The sequence below is a fragment of the Mycteria americana genome, chromosome 1, assembly GCF_035582795.1.
Source record: "Mycteria americana isolate JAX WOST 10 ecotype Jacksonville Zoo and Gardens chromosome 1, USCA_MyAme_1.0, whole genome shotgun sequence".
In the NCBI taxonomy this organism is placed as follows: Eukaryota; Metazoa; Chordata; class Aves; order Ciconiiformes; family Ciconiidae; genus Mycteria; species Mycteria americana.
In genome coordinates, this window is record NC_134365.1 from 214613504 (window position 1) to 214637627 (window position 24124).

General features: G+C 42.2%; 2 protein-coding genes across 6 annotated transcripts in view; one reads left to right on the forward strand and one right to left on the reverse strand.

The window, feature by feature from the left end:
• Positions 1-331: 331 nt before the first annotated feature.
• On the forward strand, positions 332-12860 carry DDIAS (DNA damage induced apoptosis suppressor). 4 transcript variants are annotated; one of them, XM_075491170.1, is made up of 9 exons: positions 332-603; positions 886-1027; positions 1783-1838; positions 2904-3032; positions 4039-4200; positions 5378-5495; positions 7336-9877; positions 11139-11229; positions 12576-12860. In XM_075491170.1, the coding sequence occupies exons 4-8, from the start codon at positions 2920-2922 to the stop codon at positions 11201-11203; spliced, it is 3000 nt and encodes a 999-aa protein (XP_075347285.1). In that variant the 5' UTR covers positions 332-603; positions 886-1027; positions 1783-1838; positions 2904-2919; the 3' UTR covers positions 11204-11229; positions 12576-12860. The 4 variants fall into 4 exon arrangements, with proteins under 4 accessions (XP_075347285.1, XP_075347282.1, XP_075347284.1 ...); XM_075491167.1 differs by having other exon boundaries at positions 11139-11230; positions 12491-12624; XM_075491169.1 differs by having other exon boundaries at positions 332-595; positions 11139-11230; positions 12491-12624.
• A 1564-nt stretch (positions 12861-14424) lies between these two features.
• The window catches only part of RAB30 (RAB30, member RAS oncogene family), a 53529-nt gene continuing 43829 nt past the window's right edge, over positions 14425-24124 (reverse strand). For both annotated transcript variants that reach the window (XM_075491185.1, XM_075491186.1), the window contains exon 5: positions 14425-23208. In XM_075491185.1, the coding sequence (XP_075347300.1) occupies positions 22958-23208 (251 nt within the window). In that variant the 3' untranslated portion in view covers positions 14425-22957. The remainder of the gene's footprint in view (positions 23209-24124) is intronic.

The following is a 24124-nucleotide window of genomic DNA, read 5'->3' on the forward strand; positions in this document are numbered from 1 at the left end:
GCGCCCCACCCCCAAAGGGGTGGGATTATACCCGGCACGTGGAGGGGAGGGCACTAAGTAGTGGGACTTTCCGATTGGCTGCGGAGTCGAGGGTGGCGCGCGGTCGCGGTTGCCTGCGGCGACCTGGATCGGAGTTTCGGCCGCGCGGCGTCCTGCAAGGAGACAGCGATTGGCTGCTTGAAGCACGTGATCCGTCCTTCTCGTCGCTAGGTGCCTATGAAAGACGTGTGAGAACGAGGTTGGCATCTGATTGGGCAGGTGGGGCGGCCCTGTCTCGGAGCTGCGTCTCGATTGGGCGAGCGCCGTCTCGTCCCCGCCACCAGCAACGGTCCGCAGCAACTCGCCCTTCCGCCTTCCGGGCTCTCCTCAGGGCTGGGGCCGCTCCGGCGCTTCCCTGCGGCCAGAGCTGAGGAGGTGGGGGCACGGCCGCGGTAACCACCTTTCGGCGTTTCCCTCCCGTGCGGGCCTGAGGGCACCGAGGGGGGGCGGCGCCGCCAGCTGCCCGTTCCGTTGCCCAGGCGACAGCGCTTCACCGTTTCTCGCCTCCTGCGGCCGGGAGACGGAGACTCGATTTGGTCACGGAGCGCTCGAATAGGTACATCGGTAAGAAGGATAATACTGCAGCAACTGGAGCGTTTCCTGGGTGTTGAGCAAAGCTTAAAGCGCCCGGGAGGAGTGACGGGGCTGGGGTGGAGCCAGGCAGCTCCCTCCGGCCTTCAGCACCCTTGTGCAGTGCCCGCGCCCGGCTAGCTCGGCCTGGCTGCTCGCTGTCGGCCTCCGGGGGCGTCTCGGGGCTGGAGGGGGAGGAGGCTTCTGGTTAAGGAGTAAAAATTGCAGTGTGAGACCTGTGACACCTCTTTGTGTGCGTTTGGATTTTTTCCTTAGGGAGCGTTGAAGGCAGTGACCCCACCAGAGGGCACCAGGCACCGATGGAAATCTTGGTGAGGCTTCAGGGCTGTTGAAAGGCAACGCTCGTTGGAGGCTGGCGAAGAGGAGCATCTGGAGTGCTGTGTGATTCCCTGGCTGGGTATGTGGGTCCACAGGCTTGGTTTGTTTTGTTTATTTTAAAAAAATAAAGTAAAACAGATATATTTGCACTGTCCTTTTTAAACTTATGTCCAGATAATGAGTACTGTATTTCTATCAAAGAGAAATAGAGGTGTGGATCTTGAGTCTGTTTGCTCTAAAAGGAGCTCTTACCAGGACCTGTGTGAATACGTACATGCTACTCTTTATCTCCCATATTTCAATGGAATACTTGAAGTATTCATTGTGTTTTCTGGGGTGTGGGGTTTTTTTATTTCTTTAAAAAGTGCAGATAACATATACTTTGTTTATATAGTTCTGAGTTGAAAACCAGTTGGAATGCAAAGCACCTGCTGGTTTCTCCAAGTCTCCCTTCTTGGGCAATAGCAAAATCAGACTTAATTTTTAAAATCAGACTTCTTTTCTATATTAGTATGTTTTCCACATACTTTTTACTGATAGCTTGTACTGTAACTAAAACAAAATAGTTCCATTTTGACAAGAATCGAAGGCATGCACCATTTAATATATTAGGTCAAATGAGTCTCTGTTAATACGTGTTTTGAGGAGAGATTTTTTTTTTTCATTTTGGTTGGCCCCCCAGTAAAGCTTTTACCTTTTCCTGCCTCTGTTTTCCTGGCCTTTCCAGGAAATCAGTAGGGAATATTGGGATATCTGATTTTTTTTTTCCCCATTCTCTGAGTACTCCAAGTAATGAGTTTTGTCACTCGCATATTTCTTGTACTTGTGTTACAGATCTTGTTTTTACCAGAATGCTGAGAACGGCGCATCTAAGGGCAAAGGGATAGCCTGTAAGTTGAACTTTTTTTTGTGGCAAAATATGAACAAACTATCATTGTTGATTATTGAATGGTTTTTAACATGTAAAAGCCATACTTGAGTCTCATTTACCTCTTTGGCCTTTTGGCTCTCTGAGGGAGTTATGGGTTGAAGATGTGAAATTCACTTCCTATTCTGAGTTTATTCTGCAGCTTACATTGAACAAAGATGTATATTTAGCTATTACTGTGATGAAAGTGCTTTTTCAAAGAAGGATTTTTAAGGTGTCCTTTAATTCAGCTGTAGAGAACGTTTTGGTCACTTAAGTTGGAACTCTGTGATTTGAGGTACTTTAGGGTATTTTTGTCTACATGTTTCTAGCATCTGCTGAGAAAAAAAAGTTAACTTTCTAAAATAAGGGAAGTTTCCTAAAAATTGTTATTTTGGACAGTATAGTGATAATAAAGGCAAGATAATTCTGCAGGAAAGTAAGACTGAATAAAATTTATTTATTTATTTATTTAAATATTTCAGCATTTATTTGTCAGTTCCGTATGTCCTCTTTGTTGAAATCAATGGTAAATACTGTAGAGCTGTCTCTTTGTCTCAAAGGGCATAAGTATAGATGCTATTGAGAGCCCTTTTGAGATTTTTCTGGGCATCTTCTCCTTTCAAAGTCAGTGGTATTGAAGGCATTTGGAGAATTGCCAGCATAGAATCATTTCAGTTTTTAACCCCATGTTGTGACTTCATTCTAAATTAAGGAAAAAAATCAGAAACAGATTTGCTGCAGTGCCGTGCTCAAGGATAGTTCTAATAAAGATTCCTGAAATACAAGCAGGAATTTGCATGATTTATCTGCAATGGTGTGCAAATATCATGAACACTTGCTTCTTATTACATATCTTCATCTCTTTTTTTCTTTCTAAAGGGTTAGTTAAGGCTAATAATAGATGTTGCCTCCATTGGGCTACCATTTTCAAACAGAGATCATCGTTTCCTGGGGGCTGCCTTTCAAAATGTTCAAACGACCCAGCTAAAAGCAGATAATATTAACATCTTGTAAAATGAGAACTCTTTGAACCATTTTGTTTCAGGTGATGCTGTGAGCCCATGAATAGTGTGAGAGGACTCTTGGCTGCCTCTGTAATTTCGGTCCAGAACTCCTGCTTCATCTATCCTGCCTGTCAAAAATGCTGTTCTAGGCTAATACTGGATTCTAGGAGGTAACGTCTTGTTTTGGGATTTGTTAACTGTAACTGTCAGAGGCCTTGGGAATCTCTGGGAGCTGAACACAAGTTAAAACAAGTTGGTGGAAATCCAGCCATTGTAGAAATAAGTGCTAATTTCAGATATTTATGTTACTTATCACTATCTAGATCTCTTTGTATTCCAGTAGCAGCTTGGAGGTCATTATGGATCAAGAGTTCTATTGTGTTCAGTGCCATGCAATATCGAAGGACAGTTTAGGAGAATAAATTATGTGTGTTAATAGCTTCCAGCTGCATCCCCTGCAGTCTGGTTCTTCAGTGCCGTTCCTAAGTTGGAAAGCATTAGTTGAAAGCCTCTCCAAATCAAATCCTAATTCTTTTTTTGATTCTCATCTATATGTGCAATGCGTCGGGTAGTCCTGTATGACTCTGCCACTTACCTGTGTGTCCAGAAACGTATGAGCTTTCCTTTTTAATCCCACTGTTATGTGAAATCTGTGATACACAGAAGAACAGTAAATCAATGAACGTCAGCACTAAATGGAAAGAGCTGACTTTACAAAGCAAGAATATCTGTTGTTTCAAATGCTGAAGTAAAAGATAACAGTGCTGTTTGCTGATGATTTTTTAAATCTAGGTATTATACTAAAGCTACAGGAAGAAAAATCCCAAACCAGAACAAAACGCAAAAAATGGGGGTGCAGGGAATTCAAAATTACTCCCCAACAGGTCATTCAAAGCCCCCACTGTTTCTCTCCACCTTCACAACAGGCTAGTGTTTAACAAATCAATAAAAGAAGCCAGATGGATTCTGTCATGACACAGACACCTTGCTGAGCCTATGGTAAGATTAATGCCTCAAGGAGTAAACAATAAGAAAGAATCTTATAGCTCATAACGGAATATTTGATACATTATAGTAGTAATACTTACGGCTGCAGATAAGTTCTTACTTCAGCAGTGATTAACAGAAGTTCATGTATTCGATCTTTTTTTTTATCCTTATACTGTCTTTTGTCAGGTTTAACTGTCTAAAATGCGGCTGCACAGGTGAAGCTAAAGATATAAGCTACAGATATAGATTGTCCCTAAAGGTTGCTGACACTAATGATTTGTTTGACATTACCGTGTTTGGAAGTTGCTTAGATCCGTTCTTTGGGGTCACCGCAGAAAACCTGCAGAGGTAAGGAATGGTTTGTTTCTAACTATATAGCTGCTGCTTTTTCTTCAGCCTAAAAAAATTGAGATAAGCTTGGATGGTGGGGAGACAAGTGGGAAGAAGCTGCTGAAGTGCTCCCTTCCAGCACTTCCTTGGTACCCATCACCTTGAGAAAATGCTGAAGTTTGGTTTCTTCCTGAAATCTTGAAATTTTGAGATGAATTACATCTGCATAAGAGATCCTTCACTTGTCTATTGAAGGCAGCTACCACCTAAGTGAGCTTCACAATTTGGTTGGTTGGTCGTCTTCCTTGCGTCCGTCCGGCTTTATTTGAGATGGTTGAATTTCCTTTGTCTAATGTCAGATTACTAAGTAAGTAAGTTGGCTTTTCCAGAGATTCAGGCATATTTTTTCCTCAAGATTTTAGAAGAAAAATTTAAGGTAGAGATAGAGCCTTTGGGTTTTGGATTTTTTTTTTTTTAACAGTTTGGATTTAAAAAAAAAGTATGCACCTTATAGCTTTAATTCAATATGACCAGATTTTCCTTTAGCAAGGAGGGATTTCTAAGAAAGCCTGTTAGTCCTCAGAGTCTGACCACCTACATTATAAACTTCAGACTTTCTGATACGTGAAACTGCTAGGATGGGATATTTGGATACATTCACTGCTTGTTTCTCAGTTCTGTTGTTTTCCAATGACTTGTGTTATCACTGTGTCAAAGATGAACGCTTTTTAAATCCCATATTAGCAGCATTAATAATATACTCATGGCAGGCATTCCACACTAGACTGCTGTACTACTGTCAGCTGTGAAAAACAGTTATTTGCGTGTCTTAATATGGATGCTGCTGTTGCTGTAGAGGTGCAGGCAGAAAGGATGTGTAAGCAATAGCAGCACACTGACAGCATTACACAGTCATTGTGTTGGTACAAAAATCACGGCCACGCAGGGAACACCCGAAAGTTGTGTGTATATTAAACCTATTCAAAGCGGTTGTTTTGTTTACTTCTATTTCACCAACAAATTAAGTGAACTAAACATTTGAATTTATAGGTTCATGGTTTCCTGTTTTCATTCTGTGTTTAGTTTCAGCTACCACAGTGTCTTCTCTTTAGCGTGTGTCCTACATATACTACAGCTAAAATGCTATGTAAGGCTTCCTCTGTTGGTGCAATACTTCTGTATGTTTTTACTCAAGGTGTATTCAAGACTTCAATCAGCTGTCAGAAGAAACAAACACAGATGCATCTCCAGGAATGTTAGTTCAAGCAGTGGAAACCTGTTTCATTGGAAAAAGATTTATATTTGGAGTGAAGGTAACTTCTAATCCACTTTACTCTCAATGAGTTTTTTCATTAGCTTGTAGCAAGTTGGGGGCATAGACTGAGTTATCAAAACATCATGTGCAACATCTTTTGGGAATTTGAGAACATTTAGGGCTAGGACATAGGAAGGATTCTGCTCCTCTTCCCCCAGAGTCCTGTGTTATTTTAAATGAGTCACATCTAAAAGTCATCTTGAATGGCAGTAATCAGCTTGACAGCTTGTCAGGGCTGCTTTTCAGAGAGCCTGAGCAGTGCCAGCTCCTGTGCATATCAGTAACAGCTTGGAGTCTGTAAAAAAACCATGTACAGTTCAAGCAAGAAACAGAGTGTCTTTTCAAGCACTGCTATACCTTTCCCATGCTGCATAGTCTCCTGGCATCTGAAACGTAAGGAGAAACACATCCCTTTGCAGCATTTTGATATTTCTGGATTTAAGAGTGTGTTTAAAAATGTTGATAAAGTACAGCTGTTCAACATAAGCATCTGTGGCTCTTTTATGTGTTTAACAGACTTTGAAATATTAGTTCTTAGTAATATTTCCATAGAAACAGTCTTCCAAGTTCTCTTCAAGTGGTGCTTGTGTGAGTCATTCATATTATGAAGTCTGTGAACTAAATTCTACCTGGCAGGTGTTTTTCCTCTCCCACAGGTACTGTGAGGTTTGTATCTAAGCTGAGATTTTCCTAATGCACAGCATCTTAAGTAATGGAAGTTGGAGGACATCATGGATTAACTTTACTTAACTGGAACTGTTCACCAGGTCTCTAGGTCTGATGCCTTTACAAATGCAAGTAATCCTATGTATCGACAGCCTTGTTGCTGTTCCTGCACACACAAGGACTGAACACACATTCAAAGACCACTTGTTCAGCCTTTGGCTGTAGATGCTTCTGTATAGTTGTGTTCAGTTATGCAGATGCAGACAGTTGCACTCTCCCAGATAAAACTCAGAATCAACATAACATACTTTTTTAAGACTTGCCTAGAAGTGTATTGTCCTTGGCTAACAGCCTTCAGCCTCAGCCTTTGCATAGACTCAAGGAGTAGGAGGCTTGTTGAATTTGAAGACAACTGTCTTTGCTTTTTGGCCTCTCTGGCATTGCCAGACCTTGAGAGAGAGGTGAAAAAGGGTTTATCCACTTCTCAAAACATTAGATAATTCCCTCTGCTTTTAATGTTATTTTTCACCTGTAATTTCTGTGGAGAGAGAAGCACATTCTATACAGAATTGCAGCTGAAGCTCCTTTGAAACACTACTCTCCTAAATAAATCTGAGAAGGTAAAGGTTGTAGCTTATTTCCCTTTCACAGAGGTAGCGCATAGAAAACATCATGCTGGCTTTGATAGCTGAGCTGCCAAGTCAGGTATCTGGTAGCAGAGTGCTCTGCTGCAAGTACTGCCCAGTGCCTCCTAGGTAAAAGAAAAGCATTGGCCTTAGGCAGCTAGCCATTTGCACAGAACTGCACTGGAGGAAGCCCGGAAGCACCCAGTGCCCTAAAGGGAGGAAGAAATTTTCTGTAAAGTCCTTTCTTAGAATTCTTGGTTGTTTTTCCAGCTCCAAAACTCTGCGTAATTGCAACAAGCAAAGAACCTCTCACTGTGATGCCCTTTATAGCCCTTGCCAGTGCTTATTTCCCAGGGAGTGCTGCTTTGTGTGACAGACTGGTTTGTATTCTCTTCCCTGCAGATCCTGACAAAAAGTGAGACCTAAATTTAAGCCTGACTTAAAAGACATGTGTTAATTTATTTTTTTTTTTAATCACAAAATAAAGCATTGTACTATGTTGTTTTTTGGTTTTGTTTTTTTGTTTTTTTTTCTTTTTCCCCCCAGGGTTGTGCAAGCGAAGATGGAGGGCGTTCTGCTGCCAGCAGCATCTTGCAAAACTGTTGCAGAATTAACAGAAGTACAAAAAACCTTACAGCTTGCCAGATCTTCCTGCCAAACACTGCTGTTACTGGCTTTACTGTTATCAGCTACTTCTATCGGCTCCTGCAGTTGGCAAAATGCAGGAGCTGTAGTAACAGCTCATACTTACCTGATGTATCTTCAGCTCCAATAGATGAACCTGTCAGTGAGCTCAGCAGCTTGTCTATCCTGAGCAGAAACTCCTGTTTTGTTCAGTGTAGTGGCAGAGAAAGTCTTTTAGGGTCCTGGCAGCAGTCCTTCAGCCTGACTTCATCTGTTGCTTGGGTAACAGCAGAAGACTTTCCCACTCTGGAAGTGGGAAAGCTGGTGAGTGAACAGCATGAACAAGAGGGGTGGCCTGCCTCTGCAGAATCATGCAGTGTAAGCCTCAACAATCAAACTCTTTGGGATTCACAGTTTTGCAGCTCTTCTGTGAAGGAAGGGGATAAAGAGGAGGATAATGAATTGAGTTCACAGCCTAGTCAGACTGACAGTATCTCTGCAACTGATAAATTAGAGAGAGTATCCTCTTCAAAGACTAAGTGTTCACACGGAAACGGTTCCAGGTTGTTACAACATCCCTTGGAATTTGGGATAAAAAGCATTTACCCAAAGACTAATAGTAGAAATTATTCTTACCCAGAAAAATCCCACAACTCCCTTTTTCACAAGAGAGATGCCTCAGCTTCTAATCACATAAATGGAGCTGGAGCGTCTCAGACAGATGCTGTGCTTTGGGATGAGCTCCCATTCTCAGAAAGCCTAAATGAATTTTTAGCCAGAATAGAAGATGGCAAGAGTATTGTAACATCACCCAGCCTTGATGCAGGCAAACAGGCCCTTCCTGAAAGGAGCAAGTTGGGTGTAAATCTTAACAAATTGTATCCCAGGCAAACCCTAGTAGCTGGTGATTTGCCTGAAGTGAGCGTCTCAAGGAGGCTCTTGCCAGCGGCAGAGAATGATAGTTGGGAGAGCATATTTGCTTGTCTTCAGTCAAATGCAAATCCTCCAAGTGATGAGGTGTCACAATGTGAGTCTTCCTCTAGTGTTTTGTCTTCAACTGACAAGGAATGCGGAGCATCTTGCTTTATACCTAACCCTCAGCTACCTATTCTGTCACAGTCCTTGCTGGTTACATCAGAGCCTTCTGTTTCCAAGAGCAGGTACGTGCAGTCCAGAGAAGCAAACATTGACATTTCAAAGTCATCTTGGTCTTTTATTAGTCTGCAATGTACTGCTGAAGATGGAGAAACCTCCTGTTTAAAGAGGAGCAAGGCAGCTACTTGTGTGCGTTCTGCACATGATAGCTGTTTAGCTGGTTGTGAAAATAAAGAAAATTATTCTTCTACACCAAGCCAAAGAACAGATCTTACACTCACAGGGGCATGGGACTTTGATCCAGCAACTCCCAACAATACAAGAAGGACATATAAAAGAGAATTAAAACCATTGACAGAACTGTCAGAAAATACCTTCAAAAGTGTTAATAGGAGAGAGATGCTGTGGAACAATATCTTCCCTGAAGGCGGCTACAATGCTTCTGCTGATCTCTTTGATGCAAGTGCAACAGAGGTAGCAAAACCTGTAGAATTCTTAAATAAATCATGTAATTCTTTAATACAGGAAGATACTTTGACAGAAAAGGTCACAGCTCCTGAATTGGTGCTCTATCCTGGAGATGTTCCCTGTAACAGTTCAAAACTGAGCTCATCCGTACATAGGTCTCCTCCTGCTTTTAGTAAGCACAGTACACCAGTAGCTTGCTCCTTCTGTGATGCAGAATGCAATTCAGTTAGTGCTCAGGACTTTGTTCCTCATTCACAGTCAACTCCTATGACAAAACCTCTCCAGAAACTGTGGCCTGTTGGGGAAAGAAGCTCTTTTGTCACTATCTTCACCCCTAAAAATCCCACTAAAATCCATTCCAAATGCAAACGATCCAGGTCTTCCTTTCAAAACACTCTCTTGCAGCAGCTTACTGGCAGGTTAGTGAAACGTGCAAGGCCAAGTAACAGGGAAGACAAAGAAAGTAATAGCTCTGTTTCACAGCAGTTCCCTAACAGCCAACTGCCTGCCAACTTTGAGGAGTGGATCCCTCCATCTGCAAACAAAAGGTTGAAACCAACTGCGTCTTTAAACTTAAAAGGAGTTAGCTGGGCTACTGACTTGCAATCGACCTGTGGGCACGCTGGCAGGAACCCTATTTCTGAAAGCGGAGAGAACAGTGAAAATTATGTCTGCTTCAGAAGTACGAGATTAAACCCTGGGGATACAGCCAGGATTCTAACAACTCCTGTATCTGCAGGTGTCACCAAGGCCTTGTTTTTAAACAATACGATTCTGGAAACTTGTTCCCCTTCAGAAGGCAAGAATCTCCTCTCAAGTGGGAATTATTCAAGGGGTATATTGGAAGGGGCAACTGGGTGGTCTCCTGAGTTGTTCTTCCAAGCACAGAGCCCTTTTTCCAGTAAGCCAAAATGCTAAAAAAAGATATTTCTATGCTGTGTTCTTTTTAATTATTAAGACTTTTGGGAAGGAGCCAGTAGAAGAAAAGAGCTGTTTAAAAACAATTAAATTGTTTATACACCTATTGGCATATGTATTCCTAAGATGAGTTATGTTTATGTGCAGATCTTTGTACCACAGAGATGGGGGAAAACAGAATTTGCAGTTACTTTATTTTATTGTAAATTAACTCTAGCATGTGCAATAAAATCTTTTATAAATGTGTGAGTATTTAGTAGCTCTCACTTTATCAGGTACAGGTAGGTGAAGTGTTTTAGTGTTCAGTGTTGTCAGGTGGAGGGGACCATCCTGAGAGGTTGGTAGCAGCTCCCAGTTTTCCTGTAGGCTTTTTCAAGTTAAAGACTGCTAGTGGCAGATTCCTGGCACTGTCTTTCCTCTTCCTTGCTTTGGGTTCTTCCATGTCCCCCACCCGGAACAGCTGCATTTAGGATCCTTGAACAGAGAAATCTTGGAGCTGCTGCTGCAAGCTTGTAGGTCGGGTCCTGCAGAAGGATGTGGGAACCTGGTGGCACAGGATCCCATCAGTCTGAAAATGCTGACTTGGAGAAGCAGAAACAGGCCTAAAATTATCTGCTGTGATTTTTTTGGAGGCATAGAATGAATATGCACCATTTACATCGTGACTGGTGACAAGGAGACTTGACTTGGTTCATTCTCTGCTATGAGATAGATATTACTACGTTTCTATGTTTGAGGCCTCACTTCATTTCTAACACACCTACTTAAGCCCCAGATGCAGTGTTTGGTCAGAAGAGTTTTGTGCCTCTGCGTGCAAGGACCAAAGTGTATCAATACTGATAACTAAAGCACTTTACTTCCAGGTTATAAAGGCACCACCTCTGCCTTAGGAAATCTGGGAGGCAGGAGTTGCTGGAAGTTAGAGGAGTATTGTGGGAATGTATCATTTTTTGCTCATCTTGTTCCTCTGTGTTTTACTTACTATCTGTGGTTAGTCACTGTTGGAGTCGGGGCTAGAAGGGCTTCTTGTGTGACTCTGAAAGGCTTCTCTAACCTGGTCTCACAATAGGTACCTCATTGGGGCGTGCACACAAACCAGCGTGTTACGGCAGGACCCACCTAAGACAGCCAATGGAAACCATGTTTGGGGTTGATGAAAACAAGAGACCTTTGGAGTTTGAGCTGTAATCTTTGTGTACCTTCACATGTTTTCTATAAAATAAATCTGTACTCTTTATTTTCAGGACACTCAGGGAAGTACGAGGGCAGTTACTCTCTCACCACCTTGTCCTTTATCCACTATTTGTAGCATGGATCAGCCTTACAGAACATACAGGTAAACCTTTTCAGTTTTTCAGTCTCTACCCTAAGTTCTGCACCTTCTAATCAAATGCATTTCTCATTGAGGGATGGGAGGGAGAGGAGTATTTGAAATCAAACAAGCTGCTTCTGCAGCTGAGCAAGGTATTAATGAGATACAGCCTCTGCTGCTGAGAGCACGGGTGTGCTGAGGCTGCAGGCATTCCTGCAGGGTGAGCAAAGAAAACAGTTCCTCATGGCTACACAGCAAGTCTGCACAGGTAAATTCACTTTACAAAGAAGTTTTTCCATAGCAGTCAGTGTTGGTTGGGTTTTTTTTTTTCCTGCTATGTACTTACAGTTGAGGAGATTGAGGCACAGGTTCAAAGACTTGCCCAACATTAAGAGAGCATGCAGCCTAGCTCTGGATATCACTGAAAGACCTTAACCAGCAAACCATCTTTTCTCCTTGCTGTCCTACCTAGCAAGATACTCGAGCACAACCCACAAGTTCTTCCTGGTGTTTAAGGATGCTGCAACAGTAGGTGGCAGTGGCAAGAGGCTCGAGGTTTCTTCTTAGAGGTCCAAGCCTAGATCCTCGCAGTCCCTGGATCCTAGACATAAACAGAAGAAAAAGGAGCATCCAGTTATAGCAAAAAAGGGCGGAGGGAAAGCAGAATTGAACATAATTTGATGACCAAAGTAACTTCAAGCATCATACCTGTGAGTGGAGTCACTTGTTAGGTGCTGTGTCAGTGACACCTGCCTAAACCACCGTTGCAGAACATGGTAATGCTGTGCTGTAAGCGATACACAGATCCCTATGCACAGCTACTTGGCACAGCCAAAGGGACACAAGGGTAACAGAAGAAGCCATACAGACTTTATAAGCTGTTGATGACTTGCCCAGCTGAGCTTTAGCCCTGCACTTGACAGCAAATCGGAGCACCAGAACTGCACTAGGGTTGCTTCAGTCAGGATAGTGCAGGGCTGTAGGGTGAACCCACCTGAACAAACTCCATGCTTGTGCCTGCATTTACCAAGGCTATGCCTGTTCAAAAGTTGCAAATAAAATCCTACTTGATGAGTCTCTGTTAGGGGCAAGTAGAAAAGGAGTAAGATACGTAGCCTGTCTGGAAATGGTAAATCTACATTTATAGTTTATGTAGAAGAAATAAAGGGAAAGACAGCATTACTCATACACAAATCAGTGAGCACAGGGACAGTAATATTGAAAGGGTTTTAAGACATCAGTGCTCAAACAAATAAAGTTTGAAACGAGTTGTTTCTACTACAGCCTCCCACATAATATGAGACTGCAGCATCACTGGCTCTTTAAGCACTCCCTTGTGATGAACTGGACAAACACCCACTTTATCATGGGGGCTAGACCAGATCCAAGTGATACACCAGAGACTTGATGCGGCTAGCAATGAAACACTGCCAGAACTTCTACATCATATACCCGACAGCATCTTGACATGAAATGTTTTGTCCAGCATGAGTGATTTTACTCAGCGGAGAATTCATCCACATACTACGGTAAGTGATAGCTTTCGTGCAAGCTGATATGATTATAATTATAAGCTTGTACAAAAAGAATAAAGCTCAGCACATTTAATTCTAGGTAATAAAGGTAATAAAACTCCTGAAAATGCATACCACGTTTGTGGTTGATTCTCTATGCATAGAAATCCATAAATCAAGACTAGATTTTAAATTAGGTAGGACTGTCTGTACGATACCACTGAAATTAATGCAGGGCAGTCAGCTCTCCTGTGCTTTGTGCGAGAGGACTGCACACATAGCGAGACCAAAAAGTACTGTTGTGTGACAGGCCCCTGTCAGCAAGATGATATCTCGGCAGAGCTCCCCAAGTGCTTGGTAGGAAGACTGTACACAAGAAGATGGAGGAGAGGCAGTAAGCTGGCTTGTTTTCATTCCGGTAGTCTGTCGGTCTTGCATTTCTTCCCCTGGGCAGTTTGTTCCCTTTTTGCAGGGAGCGCCTTCCTGCTCCTACAATCCTTTTACCCAGAGCAAAGCCTGGCACAGGCTGTGCCCTTGCTGCTGCACCTGCTGAACAAGAAGGTGGTTGCACATACCACATGTTACATGCTCCTTGCAAGGAAGAGCTGCCAGTCTTCACCTGCCCCTTACCTTTCCCCAGGAAGAGCTTGGTCTGGCTTCTCCAGCCATCACTCCCACAGGCAACATGCTCCAGCCCTCCTCTCTTGCAGTAAATACTCAATTCCCAAGCTGTCTGAGCTTTAAGGATGTTTTCTTCCCCTCCTTTTGCCCAGTTCCTACCTAGCAGCATGCAGGGACTTTTCCCTGTCCAAATACCTCTCTGTTTTATCACTGACTCAAATTGCCAGCTTCCTGGGGAACACAGAGCAGATGGTCCAGCCCTCATGTCAGACATTTACCAAGGAAGGAGCTTCAAGGTCAGTGGAAGAGGCAATAAAGGACACATGGTGTCTTCAAGCTTCACAGCTCATTTCTCAGTGTAAGTGTTAGCAGAAATCATCCTTGATGGGGAGCAGAGCACAGGGAAGAAACCTGATCCCCAGAATGAGTCAGAGCACAAACTTTACGTATTGACCAAAAGACTAAAGACTTAAAATGGGAGATCTTGTCCAAAAGGATTCCAGGCCCCCAGAAAGGCAGGTCACTGGGGAACTCCAATGGAAGAAGCAGTCTGCTGTGAGCATGGAAAGAGCAAGCTGAAGGCTGAAGAGAAGAGCTAGCATCAAAAAAAAGGGCACTGGCACAAAGAATAAATTCAACTGAAACATCCAAATGTCACCTTCATCCACACAACCCTAGCATCCTGGTAGGACAAGAGCTTAACCAGCTACAGGTTTGCAATGATGGTTAATGAAGATGCTACCTCTGTCAAAGACCACCCTCTAGTGACTGATGCTGGCATTTCTTTGGCATTTCACACTTCGCTATGAATTCTCTGGTTGTGAATAAAATTTTTCTTCTGCTCTAGTGCAAAGGGACATTGCTCCCATGGACAGCAGCTCTACCTTTGCTCTTGCTGCGATATCCCAATGCTGTGAGAGCCTTGCTGTGCTGGACCGAAGCAGAAAATCCTCAGCAGCCATTCATTTGTTGGTCTGATATTAAATCAAGTGAATAGATTTGTCTTGTGCATATTTTTAAGGCAACTTTGCTTTGCAGTTCAAATCAAAAAAAGCAAACAAATCAAACACTTTAAACACCAAGTGGAAAGGATTAAACATTTATTTACATACAGATACATATGTAAGCAATTTCTAAGTATAAAAACGACATTACAAATAAACATGAAGCATCATACATTCATCATCCTGGTCATCCAAAATACATTCCTTTCTCAACCCCATTGTACCACACTTGACAACAGGAAATTAAAAAAAAAAAAAAAAAAAACAAAAAACAAAAAAAACCAAAAACAGACAAGCCAAATGCTTTTGACAGTTAATGATTCACAGTTTGGTGATTTGCTAACACCTATACCCTTCCCAAAGACAGCACCACCCCAGCAACTCAAGATCAATGGTCCGACCAGCTGTAGTGCATTTTCTCCACTGAAATGGTTGTGCTTGATCAACAAGAAACACATCCTCTCCTCATCCTTCTGGCCACATGTTTAGGAATTGGGGTTCTTTCTAAAATTCTGTACATTGTGCTAAATTCACAATTGTTGGGGAAAAGACAGGAGACCTTTGTGGGAAAAATTCCAACCCAGGAAATTCCTTTAATACTGGGACTTCCCTGGCATGGAAGTTGCAAACAAAATGCTGCTTTTAGTGCTTAAGCAGGTTTTTAAACTACAATTCAAACTACAATTGATGGTATAAAACATACTTTGTTCATGCTGTAAAGAGAATTACATGCTTCAATATGGATTTGCTAGTAATCAAAGCTGAGAGTAATTCAGGTTTTCTTCTGAGGAAATGAAGATGCCTTTATAACATCTCTAAAAATTATCATAACTTTCAGGAAAGAGGAAACGTTTTAGCCTCAAAAACCTAAAGGTAATGCAGAGCACAATGAACTTGTCAGTTAGATAACATTACAAAGGGAAACAAGCCAGTAAACATAAAATTAAAATGCCTACTCAAAGTATTAATGAATTCAAATGAGAGCTGGGTGAGTCTTTCTTTATAGATCAAAGGCAGTTTGCAAAAAATCTCATGATCTGCAAATTCACAGAACAGCCAAATATGTGCAGCAGAACAGAGTGAAGTGGAAATAAAAGAGGAGCAGAAAGAGCCTTGTCCCATATTGACAGCTGAGTGACTGCAGCTGCTCCAATCTCAGGGGGTTTATTTTTTTCCTTTTGTAAACAGCTGTGGGGAATGAAATGGATGTGACATATCTGCAGTGCATCTTATTATGCTAAAAACCATGGCACGTTTTAAACTACTTCTCCAATATCCAGAGATATACTTGTCACTCCAAACCAGCATAGCAACAAGCGCTGGGCTTCCTCCATACTCTCATTAGATGGCCTTTTCTCCCCCAAAATGTTGGCTTAAGAAGTTGGGTTTTCCCCTTTCAGTGCTGACTGTATGTGGAGGCCAGCGGTAAGGCTTCTTCCAAACAGTTTGCAAGAGCTGAGACAACAGCAGTGCCTGAAATCACAGCAGCTCTCCCTGCCATAGACCAAACATTTTATTCTCGCTCCATTAAAACGTCAAAACAGCATTCTCCCCTCCTCCACTTCCCCCCTCTGTAAAGGCTTGGCTGCTGGGGACACAGTGGCCATTACATTTACTAAAGCTCATGCCAATGGTGCAACCCAGACCCTCGGAGATATTCACACCACCACCCAAGTGACAGCTCAGAATGACTCTCCTCCTCCACACAGCCGTAAGTCTCCCTGGATGGAGAGCAGCATCCACCTGCTCACTGGAGATTTACTCACTTGCACCAAACCCCGACTGATTCTTAACATCTCAATCTCTGTATTGGTCCCATAAGAAGGGAAACATTCCTCACAGGATGGCCTGGCTGAGAATGAGCTTATCAAATTAGTTAGGTTTATGTTCATAGTAAGAAGCTCGACACGGCACAGAAGATGAGCCACGGATGCTCTTCCTTCTACCTAAAGCAGGAGTCTGATCCAGTGGTTCATGCAACCAGGATTGTTTCCAGTCTGAGACCTCCACAGTGCTTAAGGCATGAGCAGTATTGGGAAGGAGCAGATTCATGGATGAAAGGTACTGGAAGAATCAGGCTTTGAAAAGCTCCAAGGTTTGCACTCATGTGACACCAGACACACCAAAGCCCTTGATTGCTGCCTATGAAAGCATAGGAGTACTTCTAGTATCCCTTCTACCCCCAGGGAACCATGCACAGCTAAAACCATGACTGACGTGGGTTTTGGCCATGTCAGGTGCCTGTGGACCAGAGCTGGACTCCAGGAGATGCTCGGCAGGGACACCACTGCGGTGCACTCACAAGCACGCATGTCCTTGGGAACATTGCCCCAAGATAAGCAGTAGTGGAAAAAGCAAAGGTGCAAATGCAGAGTTGGCATCTGCTTCTTGAGTTTAATTGTAGCACTACCCAGAGCTAAAATTATCTTCTGAGCTTGCTGGAAAAGGGTAACTGGTTCAACAAATGTGATCACATCCAGGAAGTGCTAATAGCTAGTTATTAATGTGGAAACAGAGACAATATCTGAGTACAGTACAGCCAGCTCCTGTTTATCCAGACAGATGAGCTGAGCTGTTAACCCTAGCTATACCCTTAAAACCAGTCTGATTTTTCACTGGCATTTACAGCCTAAATTACACTCATTGCCATCTCAGTTTCTGCTATATCTGGGTTATCTTTCCGCAGTCACCCAGCTGACTGTATTTGGAGGGGCAAACATTAGAAATGAGATTTATTTTTTTTTCCTGGATCTGTGGCTCCCCACATGGAAAAAAAAAAAAATCAAAAAACAAAACAAAAAAAAAAAAACCAAGAAAACCCACTCTCAAATCACATAGCATAGTTTTTACTTCTGGTTTAAGTTACAGCTCATTCACATGAGGGGAAAGAGTGTGAAGGCATCCATGGGTGATGACAGCCGGCAATCTATCTCAGCTAGATATAGTACAGTAAAAGGAGACTTTGGGTCAGTTTAGCGAGGTGGTGATTAGCAAGGTAGGTCAGAGCAATGCAGCAGGCTACTTTGGGAGCCTTGCATCACGGTCAGCATGATTACCCTGTTGTCTATTTTCCTAGCCAAGATAAATCCTAAACTGAGGCAAATGGGAGATGTGTAACCTTTATGGTACATTTAACTACAGCTCGAGTGGGTGATCACATTTCAAAGACATGACTGGTTCCAGTTGAGGCTGTTTTGCTTAGGATGCACTAGTCGCTTGTAGGAAATCAAGTGAGTGTCTCCCCACCACTCATCATCATAAGAAAACAAGACTGTCCTTCAAAAGTATGATCCTTTGCTGTTTGTGAACAGTAACTAGAGCAATTACTACCTACTGCAACAAGAGGACAGACTTGACACAAGGAAAGAAAGGTTAGTTTCAAGAGCCAAATTTGTTCAGATAAGGAAAGTTTATAAGAAACTAAGGGAGAAGACATTTTGATATAACATCTTTCACTGGGCTTTCACTACTAGAATTGATTAGAGTATTTCTTTTGGCTCCAGGGGGGGTTCTGATGAGCCCTTATGGTCATCAACATTTCTGAGAGCTTCCATACTTGGTCACTAGGAATTCACAAAGTGTCCTCTAGAAACACCTTTTCTAACTGAATAAGCTCAAAAAGGTCTTTGTTGGTAGGAGCAACACTTACGAGGATATTGGGTACTTTGATATTGAAAGCAACAGAACGCAGAAGCAGCTCAGATGAGACTCAAATTCAAAGCACTCCTTATTAAAATCCACAACAATCCAAATCTAAGTGATAGATGCATTTTTTTAAAAGAGGATGGGATTGAGGAAATCTTGAGTAGAACCATCCCTTTACTTTGCATTTTCTGCTCCACACAGTCATCCTTCCCCTTGCACAAAGGGCTATAGCACTCAGTCTGCCCCACAGCCAGGAGAGGGTTTCTGTGATAGTCTCCAGCCATATCCGACCATGATGGCACCACAGGTCCCCAAAGGGCAGCATACCCTGCATGTTTGCTCAACCTATTTTAATAGCTAGAGAATTTCACCTGTTTTCCAACTGAATTCAGTCTCTGACTACAGAAATCATGCCAGCTCAACATCTCAAGCCTGATTTACAGACAGTTCTTCACACTGAAAAGAGAGGACAAGTGGAAAAGCAGCTGAACAAACAGCAGTCCTTAAGGATAACAAACGAGGCAAAGCCCAGTGGGTTTGACTATAACTAATTGCATCCCTTGTCAGCAAAAGCTCAGGAAAAACTGTTCTCACATGTGTGCACCCATCATGCTTCTATATCACTAATTTCCACTTTCCCTCTTTTCAAATCACTGTCTCCTGTGTCAACCTCAGTCTGCTGCCATTATTACTGATGCTGAAGGAATTCAATAGCCATTAACCACTAAACCTAGACTAGCAGGAGCCAGCTGTTACCAATATAGCTATTTCCAAAAAGACAAACAGCACCAGCAGGCTGACAGATTCTAAGGGCTGTTTCATGTGTTCTACAGCAAAGAACAAAGTATCTTGCCTGACAATTTGTCATGTGTGGTTTTCATTAAATAATGATCACAAAGCCATTTACCATTCAGCACAAACACATATATCTGACTGCACGCTCAAACAACTTACCTGGAGATCAAATCAGGACTTCAGTGTTAGAGGTAGGAAGAAGCACCCAGTGTCCCCTTTTTTACAGAGTTCATGATTTCACTTTTTCCATCATAACTCTCTGACCTGAAGAGCTTTTTTTTTTTCTCTAGCACTTGGTGTCTCATGGGGAACACAAACAGGAACAGAAGGGAGTCATGGCTTGTCCCAGCAAACTTGCAGTGTAAATATCAAATACAAAATACCGGCGAGTACTTCACATACAGTGATCTGAAGCACAGAACATTTGGTGGTTTACCCAAGATCAGCCTGACTGAATCAGTGACTGAACTGGAAAATACAGTTTAGACCATCCAGTTTTCAGGAGATGCTTTTACTAATCTCTGCAAACAGGTTTGCTAGATAAAACAAACATCTGTTGACCATCCAATATTGGCTTCTGCATGGAGCTACTCATTGTGCTAAAAAATTTCAAGAAAAGGTCTCATTATGGGACTACTATAAAAATTAATATCCACCCAGAAATAAGAAGATTACTCCATGGCTGTGAATATATCACCCTGAAAACACATCGAAATCTAGCAACCACACTAAAAGCAATGCTTTGCTCTCCTGATAGCAGAGAACGTTTCCAGTCAAATTTGGCCCCATTATATCAATTCTGCATGGCTTTTGGACACTTGACCCAGCAAGCATCACAAGGCTTTTACTGACAGGTCTCTCAAAAATCCACTCATCTAGCAAGGTGTTGGCCATAGTTGGAGAGCTGATTGTCAGATAATTGGGATTTGTATTTTTTTTAACCTCCTTTTATTTTTCAAGGCTTTGATCACTACGCCACAGCACTAAGTTGTCATTAGCAGTCAATAAAGCTCCTCTTCTAGTTGGGAAGCCTTCAGCAGTGGACCAGACTGTAGAAGAGAAGGTAAGCCCTCAGTGCTGCAAAGAGAGGTGGGTTGTATGCACTAGCGAGATATTCGAAGGTGTACAAAAATAACTCCTGCAAAGGAGTTACTACAATAAAATATCACTTCTTCAACAGGCAGTGTGTTTGTTAACTGCAGAAAAAGAGGCAAGTTTCAAACTACAATGTTGGCTTATGACCTTATAAAATGTTGCACACACCACCATTGCTTCCTTTCAACTTCTTAAATCTACACAGAATAAATTTTGAAAGGAATCCTTTCACATTTGTCCCTGGAGGAGTCAGATACTTCACTGTAACATCAGCCCAACTGCAGCACTCCACCCCACTGCAAAAGCACATCGCTGTCTGGAGATGGAGTCCTTACAAGGAGAAGATTTATTAGCAATAGAAAGAACCAACACTTGGAAGTTGGTAGGCAGCTAGTCTCCAAGAGAGTCACCTACAGGTTAGGAAAGCACTGGAAAAAGAGACTTAGCCTTCCAGAAACCTCAAAGTGAATATCCATGAAAGTGAAGTTAGTTTCTGCTATTTGACTAGTTCAGCTTGTTCGGTCATGATGATGCATTACAGTTCCACCTCCAGAAGTGATGATGCAAAGAGCACTGTAAAATGCATTTATAGTGGTACTCAGCACAAATGAAAAGTACCTGCCCTGCTTCGATGCTTTTGGAAATCAGGCTGAGGTACCCACAGGTGTTGTAGTGGGCAGTCTCCTTTTTCCTTGATTAACTCAATCAAACAGCCCTGCCCTATTTGTTATCAATTATATGCTGACAAATCCAGCATCTGGAGAATAAGAGCTTTTACAAATTAAATATATGTAGTATTGATTTTTAACTTGAGTATTACCTTACATGTAACACCCTGAGCCTTGCTCTAAACAGCTACCTAAAAAGCTGTGCAGAATCAGCTGTCTCAGAGTTGGGTGGTCTTCACAAACTCAACTGAGGCTGCCTTTGGCAATTTGGGGAATGCTCAAGACAGACACTGCTCTTCAGCACAGGCTGTACCACACGGTCCAGCACAGCAGAAGCCACCAAGTCCCACGCATTTCTAAATCCTCTGGATTACACCATAAGCAGAGACTGAAAAGGACCAGTACAGGCCAGCCCAGCAGATGACGTCCCCCAACATCTCACACTTACAGCAGCACTTTGCTAGGTGTCACCTAAATGACAAACAAGCCTTGTACCACAACTTCTACATCTTCCTTTTTACCACTAGTCATAAAAGAAGAAAGTGACCTAAAAAATAGCAAGAAAATATTAAAAAATGGCGATATGACACACTGATCCCCCCTCTCTCTGACACAGAGTCAGCTCCCCATTACAGATCAAAGGCACAACATGACACAGCCCAAAGAAGTCTTTCCAGGAAAATGTGAAAAAGCATTTTAAAATGCCTTTTTTTTTATTGTTATTCTTTTCAAGAAGTACTTACTGGCAGCTTTTTATGTCAATACAAAAGCTCTGTTATAATCTTCAGTAAATGCCAGATAATATTAAATTGATTAACTCTAAATTACAGCATATCACAGCAATGGAATTGCCAGGAGAGTTTTATCCAGATGAGCTAAACTGAACTCAAACTTCTAAAACCCATTTTTCATGTGCGCATTCACTATCTTCCAATTTCGCTTTAACGTCAACATGTAGATTTGCAGTGCATTATTCACATATGGCACTAGAGGTGTAATAACATCGCAAACTCCGTAGTGCTTCCGCTTCAGGGGTTTTGTAGAAAGAAATTACCTAAACAGTTACACATACACTGGAGTCTGAGATTAAGAGTACAAAGCATCAAGAAAGTTAAGTGACTCTACAGCCCTGAACCTGAAAGCTACTCTAGCAGGAGACTAGATGCCAAGAAGGTACTTTCAAGAGCGTCTTGGAGAGCAGTTCCACAAGGCGAGTGCTGGATGGGTCAAACAGAATGATACCACTTGCAACCCATTGCTATTTCCACTTAGCATAAAAAAAAGCTCTACAAAATCATACGCCTGCCTTTCAACAAGAACTGTATCTACAAGCTTTATTTTTAAGCTGGACATATTGCAGACTGCCACTTCAAACTGTGCTCTTTGAACCCTTATATGCAATCCATGCACGCACAAGATTTTGGTCATGTCTGGTGTGCTTTTTCCAATTCCACCAACAATGTTTCCCAAGGCTAATTTTTTTACATTAGGACATTACTAATTAGAGGAGGGACAGTTAATTTTTTTTTTTTTTTTTTTTTACATTCCTGGAACATCTTTTCATCCTATGTTGGATATCAAAGCAGCACAGTCCTTTCCCACTATGTTCAGGCCTAGAAAAAGAGGTAACGAGACTTTTTTTTTTTAATGAACAGTGCTAATTAGTGTTTTTTCCTAACCAGTCTAAGTTACACATTCAGAGGACAGTAATGTAGTAAGACTACATTTGGTCTATGCAACATTTGCTGAACTGCTAGCACCAAAGTGAGCAACTGAGCTGTATCCATGTCTTCTTAAATCTTGAAAATGTTGATATATGCAACTTTTTTTTTTTAATTCCATGTTCATGAAAGTGCCTGTAGATGAGAGACATAACACTATCTCAAAAACCAGAGTCCTCCATGAAGACACAGGGGCAGACGCTATATACATGTCTTAAGAGCTCACTCACTGGCAGCCCGGAAGATTGCCGGTGTAGTCCAGGGTCAGTGTTCATTGTTGGGGTTTTTTTCTTGGTTTTTTTTTATTTTAAAAAGGACCGAACACATTGTTCTGTAAGAGAGATTTTGATCTCTTCAGTATCTTCTTCAAGAGAGGCTGCTCTAGTCTCCCACAGAAGGAAACGCAATAGCTCACATTCTGCATTACATGAAGCATTTGTGCAACTATCCTTTTCCCAACATGCTCCAGAGACTGCAAGAAAAAATTAATTTTAAACCGTGTTATATTCTGCTACGTTGCCATGCAGCTGGAGCCGTCAGCCTGCCATGCTTCCAGGTCTGCAACCTGACTCAGGGTAAGTCAGATGGGTCAAAGTGGCAGGAATTCCCTTCAAGGAGATAAATCTCAGCAAAAAAAAAAAAAAATCCTCTTGGCCCATGGCAGAAGGGGAAATCACATGCCAGCTCTTTAATTAAAATTACAGCAAGTCAAGTAGCTGATGCTTTTCCCCTCTCCTGGTAAGGGAGACGAGACATTGTTCACAAGGGTGTTCTGTCGTGCCTCTCTGATCAACCGGCAGGCCAAGTCCAGGAAGAGTTTTTCCACATTATCCGATTCTTTTGCTGAGGTTTCCAGATAGTACATGTCCTGCGCTTCAGAAAACTCTGCAGCTCTTTGCTGGGAGACTTCCCTCTTATCAGCTAAATCAATCTTATTACCTGCATTGATAAAAGATTTTAGAAAAAGAATTAATTTGACTTCCAAAACAAGAGAAACAGAAGTTGATAAGGGATAAAGAAGAGTTTGGTGTTGTATATATGTATGGACAGTGGTTTTCATGTGAAACTTAGTGCTTGCTCTCCCCTCCAAATAATGGATTCCCTGATACACATGATCAAGTTCATTTAATATCAGCTCATTTAATGGAATATGCCCTGTGAACATCCAAGTCAGTCAGCTTTAATTTAGCACCAGTGCATCTGTTTTCTGCTATCAACCAACATTAAAGGATTTCCATTTTAATATCTATTGAAAATTCTCCTGTTCTTGCTCTGAGGAGCACTTAAAATGTCAATTATAGCATGTGAGACACTAAACGTGATATTTCTCATGTCATTACAAGCTTTAAAAGAAGCCTGGCACAGAAGGCTGCTTTCCTATTTCATTATTCCCGTGAAAGATTTGGCTGTTGAGGCTCAAGAGGGATGGGCCTGTGGGGTACTCGCAGAGCGAGATGGGGCGAGAAACCAGCCCCTTCCTTTGGAGAGTTCGGTTTAGCAGAGTTGATTAATGCCTCAAGCAAGCGTCTGATACGATTATACCCTATTACCGGCCACTTCACTTCAAACGTGATGTTTTTATCATAAATTAATCTTACAAAAAAGATAACGGATCAGGACCTGCGATAACACAGGGCTGTGTCCACAGACTCACCAGGTTCAGGAGGAAACATCTCCTGGCCTTGCTTCTACCAGCCATTTTGTGAGAACTAGTGGGAGGAAGACTGCACTTCCACTGGCAAGGCATGCCTCATTGCCCTCCTCTTATCTGAGATGCCCTTTCCTTCCTGATAAAGCAGTTTCTTAGACCTGCGGCATACACTGAAGGTACCTTTCTAAACAAATTATCACTCAA

Coding starts and splice junctions, on each gene's coding strand:
- DDIAS (XM_075491170.1), top strand. CDS start 2,920: ATGAATAGTGTGAGAGGACTCTTGGCTGCCTCTGTAATTTCGGTCCAG. Junction 5,496..7,335: donor GATTTATATTTGGAGTGAAG/GTAACTTCTAAT, acceptor TTTTCCCCCCAG/GGTTGTGCAAGCGAAGATGG. Junction 9,878..11,138: donor AGCACAGAGCCCTTTTTCCA/GTAAGCCAAAAT, acceptor CTTTATTTTCAG/GACACTCAGGGAAGTACGAG.